This window comes from Mesoplodon mirus, assembly GCF_964341445.2.
Source record: "Mesoplodon mirus genome assembly, chromosome: 19".
In the NCBI taxonomy this organism is placed as follows: Eukaryota; Metazoa; Chordata; class Mammalia; order Artiodactyla; family Ziphiidae; genus Mesoplodon; species Mesoplodon mirus.
In genome coordinates, this window is record NC_138995.1 from 13,833,501 (window position 1) to 13,846,902 (window position 13,402).

At 57.0% G+C, this 13,402-nt stretch overlaps 1 protein-coding gene across 2 annotated transcripts in view; it reads right to left on the reverse strand.

The window, feature by feature from the left end:
* The window catches only part of LOC309794484 (protein VAC14 homolog), a 94,454-nt gene that overhangs the window by 43,088 nt on the left and 37,964 nt on the right, over window positions 1–13,402 (reverse strand). For both annotated transcript variants that reach the window (XM_082606032.1, XM_082606031.1), the window contains one exon: window positions 4,462–4,618. In XM_082606032.1, coding sequence (XP_082462158.1) covers window positions 4,462–4,618 — 157 coding nt within the window. The remainder of the gene's footprint in view (window positions 1–4,461; window positions 4,619–13,402) is intronic.

Consider the following 13,402-nt stretch of genomic DNA (forward strand, 5'->3'; position numbering starts at 1 on the left):
ATTCTGACTCCGGGGTGGGCCTCGGTGTCTGCATTTCTGATGAGCTCTAGGCGATGCTGAGGCTGCCATAACCTGCACTTTCAGGGGTCTAAGAGGTCACGGCCAGGAGGAAAACAGATGCAAACCCCACAATGTGACTGGTGGAAGGAACAAAGCGGGAGAGAGGAGTCTGGCCTGGGATATCCTGGAAAGCTGCCTGGAAGAGAAGCCATCTGAGCTGGCCTGGAGCACGCGTAAGCTCTTGTAACACAGAAGCGTGGAAGCAAAGGCAGCACTTCACACATACAGGGCATTTATCTCACCCCCTTCCAGGCAAGCGCTCACAGAGCCCCCCAGGGGCCCATCACCCGAGGTACACAGGAGGGAGAGGTGGCACCGAGGCAGGACACTTGCCCAAGGTCACAAGACAGGCAGGGCAAAGCTGGGTTGTGGACCTAGATCCTTCCGACCCCAGCACCCGTGTGCTTTTACGCTGCCCGAAAAGGGTGTGTGGCAAGAGGGCGTTTAAGGCTCAGAGGGCAGCTGGCACGGCCTTCTGGGGGCTGGGAAATGGGCTGGTGTGGCCGGAGGAAGTAGAGGGCAGGCCGGGGGGAGGCAGCAGAAGGGCAGGAACGGAGGTGCTGAGGTGGCTTAAGGCCGGAATGGGGTCCCTGAAGTCACTGTGAAGAGGAGGGATACCCCCCAAAACTGCCAGGTTGAGGCCACAGCCCAGCACGCAGAGGAGGAAGCTGGACCACCGATTCCACCACCACTGCTGGACAGGGTGGGGTTCACGTGTGTTGCCGTCTTCTGAGTGTGAAGGTGAAAAGAGCAGGCTCTCAGGCCAGGCTCCCGGGCCGGCACCACCGCTGCCATGATCCCCCAGCCCGGGTGGGAATGACAGCACTGCCCTCCTCAGAGACGGCATAAGGGTCAAGGGCTGATCCACGGGGAGGGTTCAGTGAGCTGACGTGAGACGTGCTCAGAACGGTGCCCAGTCCTAAACAAGAGCTCAGCATATTACAGTCACCGCTATCACTGGCGAAACTACCAGGGATGGCTTCCTGGGTTTCTTCTAGAATTTATTTCTGCACTTGGTCACGCCAGGCCGGGCTATAAGCAACGAAACTGAATCAGAACGTTCATTTTTGCCCATGTGTTTAGAGCTGGGACCAGAGAGCCCTGCAGGGCACATTGACACGAGCTGCTTTATCCCAAGAATGGGCCCCGTGGCCGGAAGGGAAGGTCAGGAAGACTGGGTTTTGGGGGTAAACGTCAGTCCTGGGGTGACTTTTGGTCCCAGATCGCCACACTGCTGTGGTGCGGGGCCCAGGGGCCTGCCTCTCGTGCAGCAGGATGTCCAGGCCCGTCTCCAGTGACGGACTCAGCCCAGAGCCTGCCTGCTCCTGCTGAGCCTGCCCACTGCAGGCCTGCTCCAGGGGGCTCACCATCCCATCTCCCCAGAGCCTGGCAGGGCCCCAGCCATGTGGAGCCACACAGAGAAGGCACAAAAGTTGCCAAGTCACAGGGGACCCAACCGGTTGTTTTCGTGTCATATCACCAAAACACAAGTTAGGGAGACAGGGAGCCCTCCACAGGTTTCCCTCGGGGCCGCCCACCCAGGCAGCTCCCCTCTTGACTGCCCCAGAGGTGGCCCTCTCCTCAGCCCCGGGGCTCTGCCAAGGTCAGGAGTGAAGGGGGGCAGGCCGGGGCGGGGGTGGGGGGGAGGGAGACCACCACCTCTGCCCCTGCTGCTCTGAGCTGGAACCAGACATGTTCATGCTAGGCCAGGCGAGAGCAAAATCCCTTGTGGACAACTCTGCCTGTGGCCCTGGGGACCACTCCTGTGGCGCTTTTAGGCCAGCACAGCAACTATCCAGGCGTGTAATGGGCTGGCTTCCCCACCGCTCCTGCTGCGTTCAATCTGCACCCTCCGAGTTTACAGACCCGACAGGAAGGCAGGGCCACTTTGCTCCCTACACACACCACTGGTTTCGTCTTTGCTCGGCTCCCAGCCTCCCTGGCTTTCCAAAGGGCCTTTACAGGGACGGGAGGGCAGGGTGGCGGTAAGGTGGCAAATGACCTTAAAGGGACACAGCTCTGCACTCTGCAAGTTCTCAGAGCTGCGCCCTGGAGAGCAGAGGAAGGCAGTGTCCAAACAGGAAGAGGGGCTGGCCTCGCAGCCTCTGTGCACAGCCAGACGGAAGCAGACAGAACAACCCCCTCGCACGCCTGAGAAGTGATGGGAGAAAGAGCAGCTGCAGGGGACTGAGTGTGCACTTCCTGTGTGCTTTCTGACTCACACAGGCACCCCTACCATCCTAACAGATCTGGGGCCTTTAGGGCCTGGCGTGTGCCCTCCCCAAGGTGGCTGAGGCGGGAGAGGGAACAGGGTACAGCTCTGGCTTCCCATGCTCTTCTATTACCGCCTTGAGCTTGACCTTTTAAAACCATGGACCCGTCGGACAGATCTGGGGTCAGCTGTGGACAGCACGCACGTGTGGTTCCCACACTCCCTGCAGGGCACACGTAGGTCTCGGGCTAAGAGCTTGGGGCCCATGGTGCTGTGTATCCTGGAAGTAGGGAAGCAGTGCTAGCTTCAGGCACTTCCTTGGTGCTCTTTCCAGGATGGAATTTCTTCCCATCTTGCATACTCGGCTGTTTTCTATGAATTCGGGGTGAGGCCCTGGCTGATGTGAGCCGGTCTGACAGCCTTGTGAGCTGGGGCAAGTCTTCACCACCTTGGCCTCCCTAGCGGCCCACCTGTCTTGACAGGGCCAGGAGCTGGGGTTCAACCTCTTTGCCCTCCAAGTCCCTTTCAGCCCCTGCTCCCAAGCAGTGGAGGGCTTGCTGCCGGAACTCCCTGGACCAGGCCCTCTCCAACAGACCTCTGCAACAGACCTGAGCTGTTCATGGCTGTTTTCTGGCCCATCCCTCCACTAGCCAGGAAGCGTTTCACAGTCATCGGCTTCTCTGTGCCCGGGAGGAAGAGAAAAGATACCTTACAGATGGAGGGACTGATCACAGACAGTCCCGGGAGAACAAGGTGTCCCCTGCCCGAGGCTATGCTGCCTCAGCTTCTCCCCCTGAGGATGCGTGATAACTGCTTCCTGGGCAGGGAGATCTGGGGGCCTGGCCGCACCGGCAGGAACCCCACCCTCAGCTGCTGCTCTTTCCCCTCATCAAGGCTCCCACCCCTGCGGCGAGGCTTGGCCTCACACTCAACCTCTGGCCCTCCTGCCGCCCATCCAGAGACTTCAGGCTGACACCCAAGTGCTGACTTGGGGACACGGGATGGAGAATGGACTCCTGAGCTGTGGGACAAAGGGTAGGAATCTCCTCCCGAGGGGTCTCCTGGTCAGAACGTGGGAGCCTCCCGGCCATGGCCTCTGACTGCCCAGAGGAAACGGCTCACAGGCAGGGAAACCACCGTGTCCTGTGAAACGAGAGAAGGAAGCTGGGCTGCCGCTAGAGCCCCTTACTCCTTCCTTGCTTTGGTCAGAAACAGCTGGAAACTTGGGACCAGCTGCAGGCCCAAGAGTGTACACAGTGGCGATAGCCTGAAGCCTGGGGTCCTATGTGACACCCACGGCAGGGGCTTCAATTCAAGTGTCATCAGGCAGATGTCTTCAATGCATGGGCGTTCTGTGATTGAATGGCAGTCCTGGGGTCACCTCCAATCCCACCGAGCAGGTGTCCTCAGGGCCGAGTACCGGGACGCCTTCTGGGACCAGTGTGGTGGGGCTGCAGGAGGGAAGCTGCCACTGAAAGGCCCCAGATCTATTTGACTCTTGGCTTCTGCATCAAAGGAGGTCTAGGACCTTGTATCTGGATGTCAAGGGCTGCTCAGGGGATAAAGAGACACCCCAGGCAAATGCCCAAGATTCGCCGGGTCCTTTCCTTCCAAGTCGCACCCCTGGGCATTTTCCAGGATCGTGTCACTGGAGGGAAGAGGCGTCTGCCTGAGAGGGAGGACCTGGGAGTCACACAGGCCCAGGGAGAAGAGCCACCTGCTGTCTGGAAGGACCCTGAGGGGTGAGCTCCAGGAGTGCCATGGCCACCTTCACGTTGAAGGACTGCCCGGGAACATCCTGTCTGAATTATCTGCTCTCCGGCCTGGGCTGCCTGCCATGTTATTTTTAGCTTCTCAATGAGGAAGGAAATGGTTGCCTAGTCTTCCACCTGTGAGACCCAAGACTCCGAAGCCCCTTGATTCCTGACTGGGAGACACCACCCCACAGAAAGAGACAGTCAGCTGACCCGGATGGTTTTATATTTAGCCAAAGGCCCAAAAGCCCGAGACTTGCAGGGAGATGAGGAAAAAGGGCTGTGAAGGTCTCTTACAGGGGTGGAGGGCTGCTGTAGTGTGAGGCAGGAGGGTGCGGAAAGAGGGACAGCCCAAAGGCCAAGCTGGTCCAGGACAAGACTGAGCACTGCCATTCCCAGGGTCCCTGAGGCTGCAACCCTCTGGGGAGGACTCACCAGGAGTCTTCAGTAGGCCAGCTCTGCCAGGGGTGGGCACCTGGAGCTCTGAGTGGCTGACCCGGAGGTCAGGGCCATCGAGGGGGCCTGGGTCATCCATCTGGCCTGCGGGGGAGGAAGCAATTTCTGCCAATACCTCCAGATCCTTCAGAATAACCTGTGGGAGAAAAGCAGAGGATGAGGGACAAGGACCTCCGTGCTGAGCTGTGGTTGGAGACGGAGAGCTGCCTCCAGGGGCTGGAGAGGGGTCTGCAGAGGGCCACGGGGCTGGTGAGAGCTGCCAAGACTGTGGCTCTAACAGTACTCAGAGGGTTCTGCAAAGGACATGGGCCGAGGAGACACAGACAGGCAGTAGACGGGGGCAAGTGCAGGAGGAAAGCCGGAGTCAAGGCCCGCGGGTCAGCTCTCCCATGACCACTCCTCTCTGGTCCCCAGGGTGCAGTCTGTGCGGTGTGTGCCCCAGGGCTCCGGGACTGGCCAAGCCTCGGTGTCGACCTGTGCAAGGGTCCAACAGTGCCCTCCAGGCCACACTCCTGGGGGTGCCGGCCATGGCCCAGCCCATCACCAGGCCACAGGGCAGATCCTTCTGCAGACGTGGCCCCAAGGCCACCCGCCACATTTGGGGTGTAATTCTGGTCTCCAGGACGGAGAAGTTCCCAACTTCTAGACACAAAGTTCAGTTCTCGGCTACCTCTGCGACATTCATACAAAGATGTGAGAGGCCCCCAGGGGAGATCCCACAATCCAAAAAGCCCTTGTGCCTTTAGAGGCTGTCTCCCCTTGCACAGCACCCATCTCCTCCGGCTCCTCACCTGGCATCAACGGCAAGCAGGGTGGTGCCTCACCAGGGTGGGGGTAGGGCACCCTGTTTGTGTGTGCGTGCGTGCGCGCGTGTGTGTGCAACTTGGTAACTCACCTGTCTCAGCTCCTCCAGCAGAGCCTGTACCACACTGCAGGTAGGGCTGCCCACCCTTTTCTGCTCCCCACTCATCTCTGTGCTCTGAAGAGGGTCTGTGCCTGTCCTAGCACAGGTGTACCCGCAAGACTATCTCTAGCACCCAGTGGATGCCCAACAGGCACCATCCAATAGATGGATGACTGTGCCTGAGCCCAGGCCAAGAACTACCACGGCAACCAAGGGCTTAAGTCCTGAATCAGTGGAAGTGATGCAGGGTGCCGGCGGATGGGGCCCCGGTGGGTGGGCTGTGTGTGGCTTGACAGGCCAGCCATGGAACGTGGTGACTATAGTCAAAATAAGGCTACTCCCGGGCTGTTTGTAAGATGATGAAAATGTTCTGGAGTTAGACAGTGGTGATGGTTGCAGAACCTTGTATATATACCAAAACCCGCTGAATTGGATATTTCATTTATTTTTGGCTGTGTTGTGTCTTTGTTGCTGTGCCTGGGCTTTCTCTAGCTGTGGTAAGCGGGGGCTACTCTTCGTTGCAGTACGCAGCCTTCTCATCGTGTGGCTTCTCTTGCTGCAGAGCACAGGCTCTAGGTGCACGGGCTTTAGTAGTTGTGGCGCGTGGGCTTCAGTAGTTGTGGCACGCGGGCTCAGTAGTTGTGGCTCGCGGGCTCTAGAGAGCAGGCTCAGTAGTGGTGGTGCACGGGCTTAGTTGCTCCGTGGCATGGGGGATCTTCCCAGACCAGGGTTCGAAGCCATGTCCCCTGCATTGGCAGGCGGATTCTTAACCACTGCGCCACCAGGGAAGCCCGAATTGCATATTTTAAATGGGCAAATTTTATCTAAAAAAATAAAAGATAATGCTACTATCCTCTCTCCATAGCTTGAAGGCGATTCTTGTCTCAATGCGAGTAACATGCCAGTGCCTCTTCCTACCCTGCCCCACTTGTCACTTCTCCTCCCGGTGTCCTCTGTGTCAGCTCTGGTCCATCCATCTCTCCCAGCAGCACGGCGTGGTTGGCACGCAGTTTCCCCGAGAACCTGTTGCTTTGCTTCCTACCCTGCCGCACCCCGGTCCCATCCACGTTGGACATGGAACTCATGCACACAAATGCCACCTCCCGTCTGTCCAACCTCGTCCTTTCCTTCCTCTCTCTGCTGACTCTCAGCACTGCCTGAGCCCTGCACTGTGCTGGGTGCCGGGGCTGCAGATGAGTCAGACCTGCCCTTGCCATGGCCTGGCGGGCAGACCCACACTAGCCTGCCCTTCTGTGCATTGGTGTATGTGATTTCAGAACATTCTGACTGCTGGGCCTGCAGGGAATGGATCCGTGCTGGCTGAAAGTCGTGGCTGCTAAGAACCCAGACAGATGGCAGGAGCAAGGGTGGCCCCTATGCCCAGGCCAAGAGCCCAGGGCCTGGGTGGGTCTAGGCCTGGAAGCAGAGAGGCCCAGGCCTCTGCTTCATCAAGGGAGGCCCCCAGAAGGCTGCCTACTGCAGCAATGGCAGAAAGAGGACACAGAGGGAGGAGGTGGATAGGGGAACAGGCAGCAAAGCAGCAATGGTGCAGCGCCACACCATGGAGTAGCCCCTCCATCTGGCACATCCATCCAGGGAGCAGCGAGACAACTGTGCCTCAAACAGCTAAACAGAGTTATGGGTTTCTAGTGTTTTACCCAAGAGGGCTGATGACATGTTCACACAAAAACTTCCACAGGAAAGCTCACGGCATCACTGCTCATCATAGCTAGAAAGTGGAGACAGCCCTAAGATTCTGACACCAATTCTGATGTATGTCTTTATCCCATACCACCAAGCAATTTTCCGACACCAGCTGGGTATCCCACAACGCAACCCAATTCTGCCACTGTCTAATCTGGAGACAGCGTCAGATCCCACAGGTTGGGGGCTGAGTCCTACAAGACTGCCCCTGCCCCCCAGAAGGCTCTCTTCCGATGTCAATCCTAAGTCCAGGCTGTCTGCCACCTGTGCTTCTGACTGCCCGGCTATGGATCAAAGGTTCCCAGAACCCCCTCCTCAGGTTTAATTTGTTAGAGCAGCTCACGGAACTCAGAAAACATTTTTCTCATTAGGCCAGTGGTTTATCATAAAATGATACCACTCAGGAACAGCTAGATGGAAGAGATGCACAGGGCAAGGTATGGGGAAAGGGGCACAGAGCTTTCATGCCCTCTCCAGGGGCGACACTCTGCCTGAATATCCGACCTGGAGGCTCTCCAAACCCCGTCCTTGTGGGTTTTTATGGGGGCTTCATTACATAGGCACAACTGATTAAATCGTTGGCATTTGGTGACTGATTCAATCTCAGCCCCTCTCCTCTTCCTGGAAGTGGATGATGAAAGACATCTTTACTGCTCTCATCAGTTAGGAGATTACAACAGTTTTAGAACCTCTGTGCCAGAAACGAGGAAGACCAAATATATATTTCTTACTATATATATATACAATACCACAAACCCAAACGTACATCAACTGATAAATGGATAAAACAGAACGTGGCATGTCCATGCCATGGACTACTACCACGGCAATGAAAAGCAACAAAGTTCTGATACCTTCTACAACAAGAATGAACCTCGAAAACATGTGCTAAGCGAAAGAAGCCAGTTGCAAGAGGTCACATATAATACATTTATATGAAACATTCGGAAGAGACAAATTTGTAGAGACAGAAAGTAGGCTGTGGTTGCCAGGGGCCAGGGGGAGTGACTGCTAAGGGGCACAGGGGTTTCTTTGTGGGGCGTAGTATACTTTAAAAGTTTGAGATTTATGGTACGTGAATTTCATCTTAAAAAAAAAAAAGAAGTCAAAGCCCCAAACCAGCAGCGTAATTCCCAACCCAGGGCCACTGGTAGGGCAGTCCACTCTTGCTCTGCATACAGCTCGGGGTGGCGGGGCCTCACTGACTCCCCGTGATCTCACACTTGGCTCGGACTCACAGGGGAGCCGAGGGAGCTGGGGGGCAACCTGTGTTTCTTTACATCTCGTGGCATCTGCCAGCCCCACTGCACCCCTCGTGCCGACCGCACCTCTGAACCACAGGCTACTCCTCTCAGGTCTGGCTGCACAGGTGGGCAGCAAATCCTGGTGGCCGAATGCTGTCAATGAGAAAAACTGCAAGGCAGCTGGGGCCAGGCCAGCGCTCGGCCAGACGCTGACCCCCATGAGGGCTGCAACGACCCACACCAGGTCCAGCAGGTACTTATTTCCCTAACAGAAAAGATGCTTGGGAAGAACCACCCTGCCTGAGAGGTCTGGCCGGTGAGATGTCCCCACCCTGTGAGTGGCCCCAGGGCTGGGCCATAAGAGGCAGCTGTCCTCGCTCCCCACTGGAGGTAATGCCCTCACTTGTCTTCATTCTCACATACAGGCACCCGCTCAAGGCACCAGGGGGTCCACTTCAAACCCAGCTCTAGTCCACAAACCGGAGACCAATAAGCTACACAGGGCTTTGTGGTCACAATCCTGACTTCCAATCTTTTTTTTTTTTTTTTTTTTAAATAAATTTATTTATTTATTTATTTTCGGCTGCGTTGAGTCTCCGTTGCTGTGCGCAGGCTTTCTCTAGTTGCGGCGAGTGGGGGTTACTCTTTGTTGCGGTGCGCGGGCTTCTCATTGTGTTGGCTTCGCTTGCTGTGGAGCACGGGCTCTAGACACATGAGCTTCAGTAGTTATGGCTCACGGGCTCGGTAGCTGTGGCTCATGGGCTCTAGAGCGCAGACTCAGTAGTTGTGGCTCACGGGCTTAGCTGCTCCGCGGCATGTGGGATCTTCCTGGACCAGGGCTTGAACCCGTGTCCCCTGCATGGGCAGGCGGATTCTTAACCACCCCCCGACTTCCAATCTTGACCCTGCTCTTCAGCCACTTGACCCTGGACCAGTGAACAACCCTCCCCACCCCCCACCCCCCCAGCATCTACTGCCGGGGCCTGTGCTGGTTGGAGGAGATGCAAGGCTGCAAGGCTGAACTGGGCCCTGCCTCGGATGAGAGTGACCTTGGGGGGACGGGCGGTCTTGACACACTGATAAGGCAGCGCCTGTGCAACGGGAGCCAGCAGCTTGGCCTGAGGCGGGCTGGGAGGCTTCGGAAGTACCTGAGCCCCAGTTTGCCTGGGAAGCACCGGTTAGAGGAAGGCATGCAAAGCGTTCTCTTAACAAGCAGCAGCCTTTCATGGACAAAGGGCCAGACCCCGTGGCACATTCCCGGAAACTAGGCTTTGGCCCAGCTCCAGAGTGGGGTGTGGGGCTGGTGCAGAGATCAGGCGGAAGCCACAGGCAGGAGCAGGTCATCAAGAACTAGGACCCAGGCAAAGAGGCAGGTCTGAACTTGGTTTTGCAGGTGATATGGGGGGCTCAGTTTCCTCATATGTGCCAATGGGGACTCGCCCTTGCAAGGCTGTTGTGGAGATTACAGGAGATACTTCACGTAATACTTCTGTGCTGAGATTTTTGGTGCCACAGCCGAGCTTGGTCGGCGGCCCTGGATCAGGGACTGGGCAGGAACAGCGGCGCACACATCGAGGCCTTCAGATTTCATCTCTGCACCAAGAGAGTCTGTGTCGCCCATCTCTGTACACCTCCTCCTGCCCCACTGCAGAGCACAGCCAGCAAAGCTGCATTCTGAATTCTCATTTCTCACTTCGCATTTTGAATCCTCTTATTTTAGAAAGTTTAACACCAAATGGCAAATGAATGCAAATTACACTTCAATTGCACAATTAAAGCTGGAAATGTCGTCTACAGGTTCCTTCAGTAATCCTGGCCACGCCTCAAGATGTCTCTGGTCCCCGGGGGGCTAGAGCCAACAGACAGCCCCACGGTCTGCTGTACACACACACACACACACACGCACACAGCGTCCTTCCTGTCCGTACAGTGGGAGCCCCCTTTGAGTGGGAGTCAGAGAACACACCATCATCTCCTTCAGCCTCCAGAGCAAGGGGCGTGAAAGGGGCTACCAAAATGGAGGGCAAGGAATGGCCTGAAGAGCAGAGCGGGGAGTTGGTGGGGAGCCGCTCCTGGTTCCGAGGCCCATCAAGTCCAGCCACTGGCTCTTCCCCAGCCAACCAGCAAAACCACTCAGTCCAGGTGCTGGACTTGAGGCTATGGAACCACAATCCTGACGCAGGCCTAGGCCGGGACTCTGCCTCTGCCTGGGGAGTGAGGAGAGGCTCCAGGGGGCAACGCCAACGGGGGGCCTGGGACAGAGCAACAGAGACCACGAAGGAGCCACCCTCCAGCTGGACTGGCTTTGAGTCTCTGTGCCGGCCAGGGTGTTAGTGCTTTACTCCCCTGGAGACCTCACAGCCCTTGGCTTGAGGACAAGAAGCTCGGGGAGAAGGACACGGTGATCTCAGCAGCCTTGATCACGCTCACGGCCTGGACAAAAGGCCGAGAGCTATAAACGCACTGCTTGGCCTCTAGAAACGCAGAGCCAGTCCCCCTTCCAGAGAGCGGGCCGGCTGGGCCCGTGCCTGCGCTGGCCTGTGGTCCTGGCTCTGAGGACGGGAAAGGCTCAAAGAAGCGGGAGGAAGCCATACCAATTAGTATGCACTACACAGCTTTTCGCAGAATGAATATAAAACACTTGTGCTTTCTTTCTGTGTGAGAGAAAGAAGGGCGGAAAGAGAGGGAGGGAAAAAGGTTACAAGAAGGCAATATTCTGCAGGAGCAGGAGTGCCTGCCGTCACCATGGCAACGGGCTGGGGGGGTGGGGAAGGCACATCAGCTGGTCCCTGGTCCCCGAGTGAGCTGGCCATCGATGAAGTGAAAGGGTCGGTGGCAACTGGGTAAGGAAAACATTTGACAAAGCAACTCTGAGGGGAAGGCGGCAGAGGTGAGGCGGAAGGGGTGTCACACCCTCCCTGGCTTGGGGAGCAAAGTAAGGAAGCCACAGGACTCCTGAGAAAGGCCTTCCTTCTAGGAGGTGACCTGACAGCAGCAAAGGGCACAGTTCAGTGTGGGAGGGGAGTCATCGTCTGGATGGGCCACGGCAGGCTGTCACCCCCTGCATTCCAGTAGGCCAAGGACAGTCTCCCAGATGGTGACTGTTCCCTCCTTCCCTTTTTGGTCCATCCAGGCGCTCTCTGTCCCAACACTTTGTCCACAGACCAGCCCTGGAAAACCGCTCGGGGCGGAAGGCTCCCTTCCCCCTCCCCGAGGCGTTCCTGTTGCTCCTACACCACCTTGGGAAAAGCTGGAGACCCAGAGCTTTGCAAGGTCAAGGCTTTCGCTAGGCTTGCAGGCCCGTCCTCTCCTCCTACCAAGACTCCTGAACATGGAGTCCCAGATGAAGCACTCAGCAGATACTGAATAAGTTCTTGCTGACCTGCAGTGCCAGGCAGGCAATGGAAGATGGGATGGTTCTGGACAGCTTCTGCCAAGGGGATGGCTGGAAAAGTATCCCATTTCTCTACCCACGTATCTCTAAGAAGCTTTGTCAAAAGTTTGGCTAGGCCACTGGTCAGCTGATTAGGCCCCAGATGTCAACTGGCTCAGCCTTCCAGTCCCATGAGGAGGGAAGGAAATCCCCAGGGTGGGCCCTTTCCAGTCCCAGCCAGGAGGAGGCTGCAAGAGCGTTTCCAAGTGATGCACTCGGGCTGGCAGGAGAGGTGGATTCAGGCTGAAGGTCCTGGAGGCTGAGGTCTGCGGGCCACTGCCATCTGATGCCTCTGTCCAGAGCAGTAGGGCTGCAGGGCCATGCCTGAGAGCTGGATCAGGTCAGGCCACTCCTTATTCTTGGGAAGTGGAGCTAAGAGTAAATGAAGAGGCACCGAGGCCAGGCATCCACAGGAAGCCTTGGGGCCTTCTGCTTCCTTCCACACAGAAGCCTGTCCCCTTCCTTCACAAGGGGTACAGCCCAGCAGGCCAAGGCCTCTTGAGTTCCTGACACCTATAGAATGGCTCCTGCGGCTGGTGGAATCAGCCAGAGAACTGACTCTGGGAACACAGGCTGCCGTCCCCAGGAAGGGTCCCCTGGGGGAGCTGAGGGAAGGTCAAAGGATCTCCATAGGCCCCGCAGCAGTCAAACTATGGAGCTCTAGGTGATGGCACCTGGCACTAGCCGGCACTGGGGCTGGAAGCCCCTGCCCTGCACACAGAGCAAACCTAGGCTGGAGAAAGCAGCGACCAGGCTCCAGCCTGGCCCAGTCCAACCCAGCCCAGGAGGGAGCGGTTTTCCCAGAAAAGCTTTCCGCTGCACCGGGGTCAGAGCAGGCCATGCCCAGCACTCTTGGGAGGTGGGTTCCGCAGTCTTGCAGCCCTGCCTTCTGCAACAAGCAAGGAAAGCACTGCCAAAAAGAACACTTAGATTTGGGGGTGGGGAGAAGGACTGCTTAGGCTTAGACCTACTTTTCCACTGAGAAAACTACCCAGATTAAAACCTTGTATGCCTTGGTAAAGCAAAAACAACTTAAAAAAAAAAAAGGATTATATCTTGGTTTGTTGCCTGACTTTGAAGCATGCCCTTAGGAATCAGGATTGCTTTCTTTTCTTTCTTTCTTCTCTTCTGCTTTTAGTGAAGTTTGAAATGTGCCATACATGCCAAAGGCCAGCACCTACTGCTTATTAAGTTCCACAGTGACAGCACAGTGTGGGTTCTGGCAGCCTAAAGCCTTCCAGCCTCCATCCCTTTGAGGGGAGAGGAGGGAAAGGCCAGCCTGGGGTGAGACAACTTGGAGACCAGTCCCCCCCCACCGCCCCTTCTCTCCCACTCCCAGGGTTTCCTGCTGAAGCCAGCCACTGCTCACTTGCATCCCAGAGGCCCTGACCAGTAGGTGCACCTCCAGGAGGTAAATTCTCCCCACGAGCCAGATAGGGAACAGGCAAGGGGCCGGCCACGCTGCGGGCAGCTCGGGAGCGGTGCACACACCGTTATAGCTCAGTTACCAGGCGATGAGCCGAGGGGCCACTGTCTCCGGGGCACCAGTCCATGGCAACCAGGAGAGCAGCGTGGGGCTCCCCGGTCTCCTGCCCACTGCCAGGTCTCCACTTAATCTCAGCGTGCTTGCAAGCC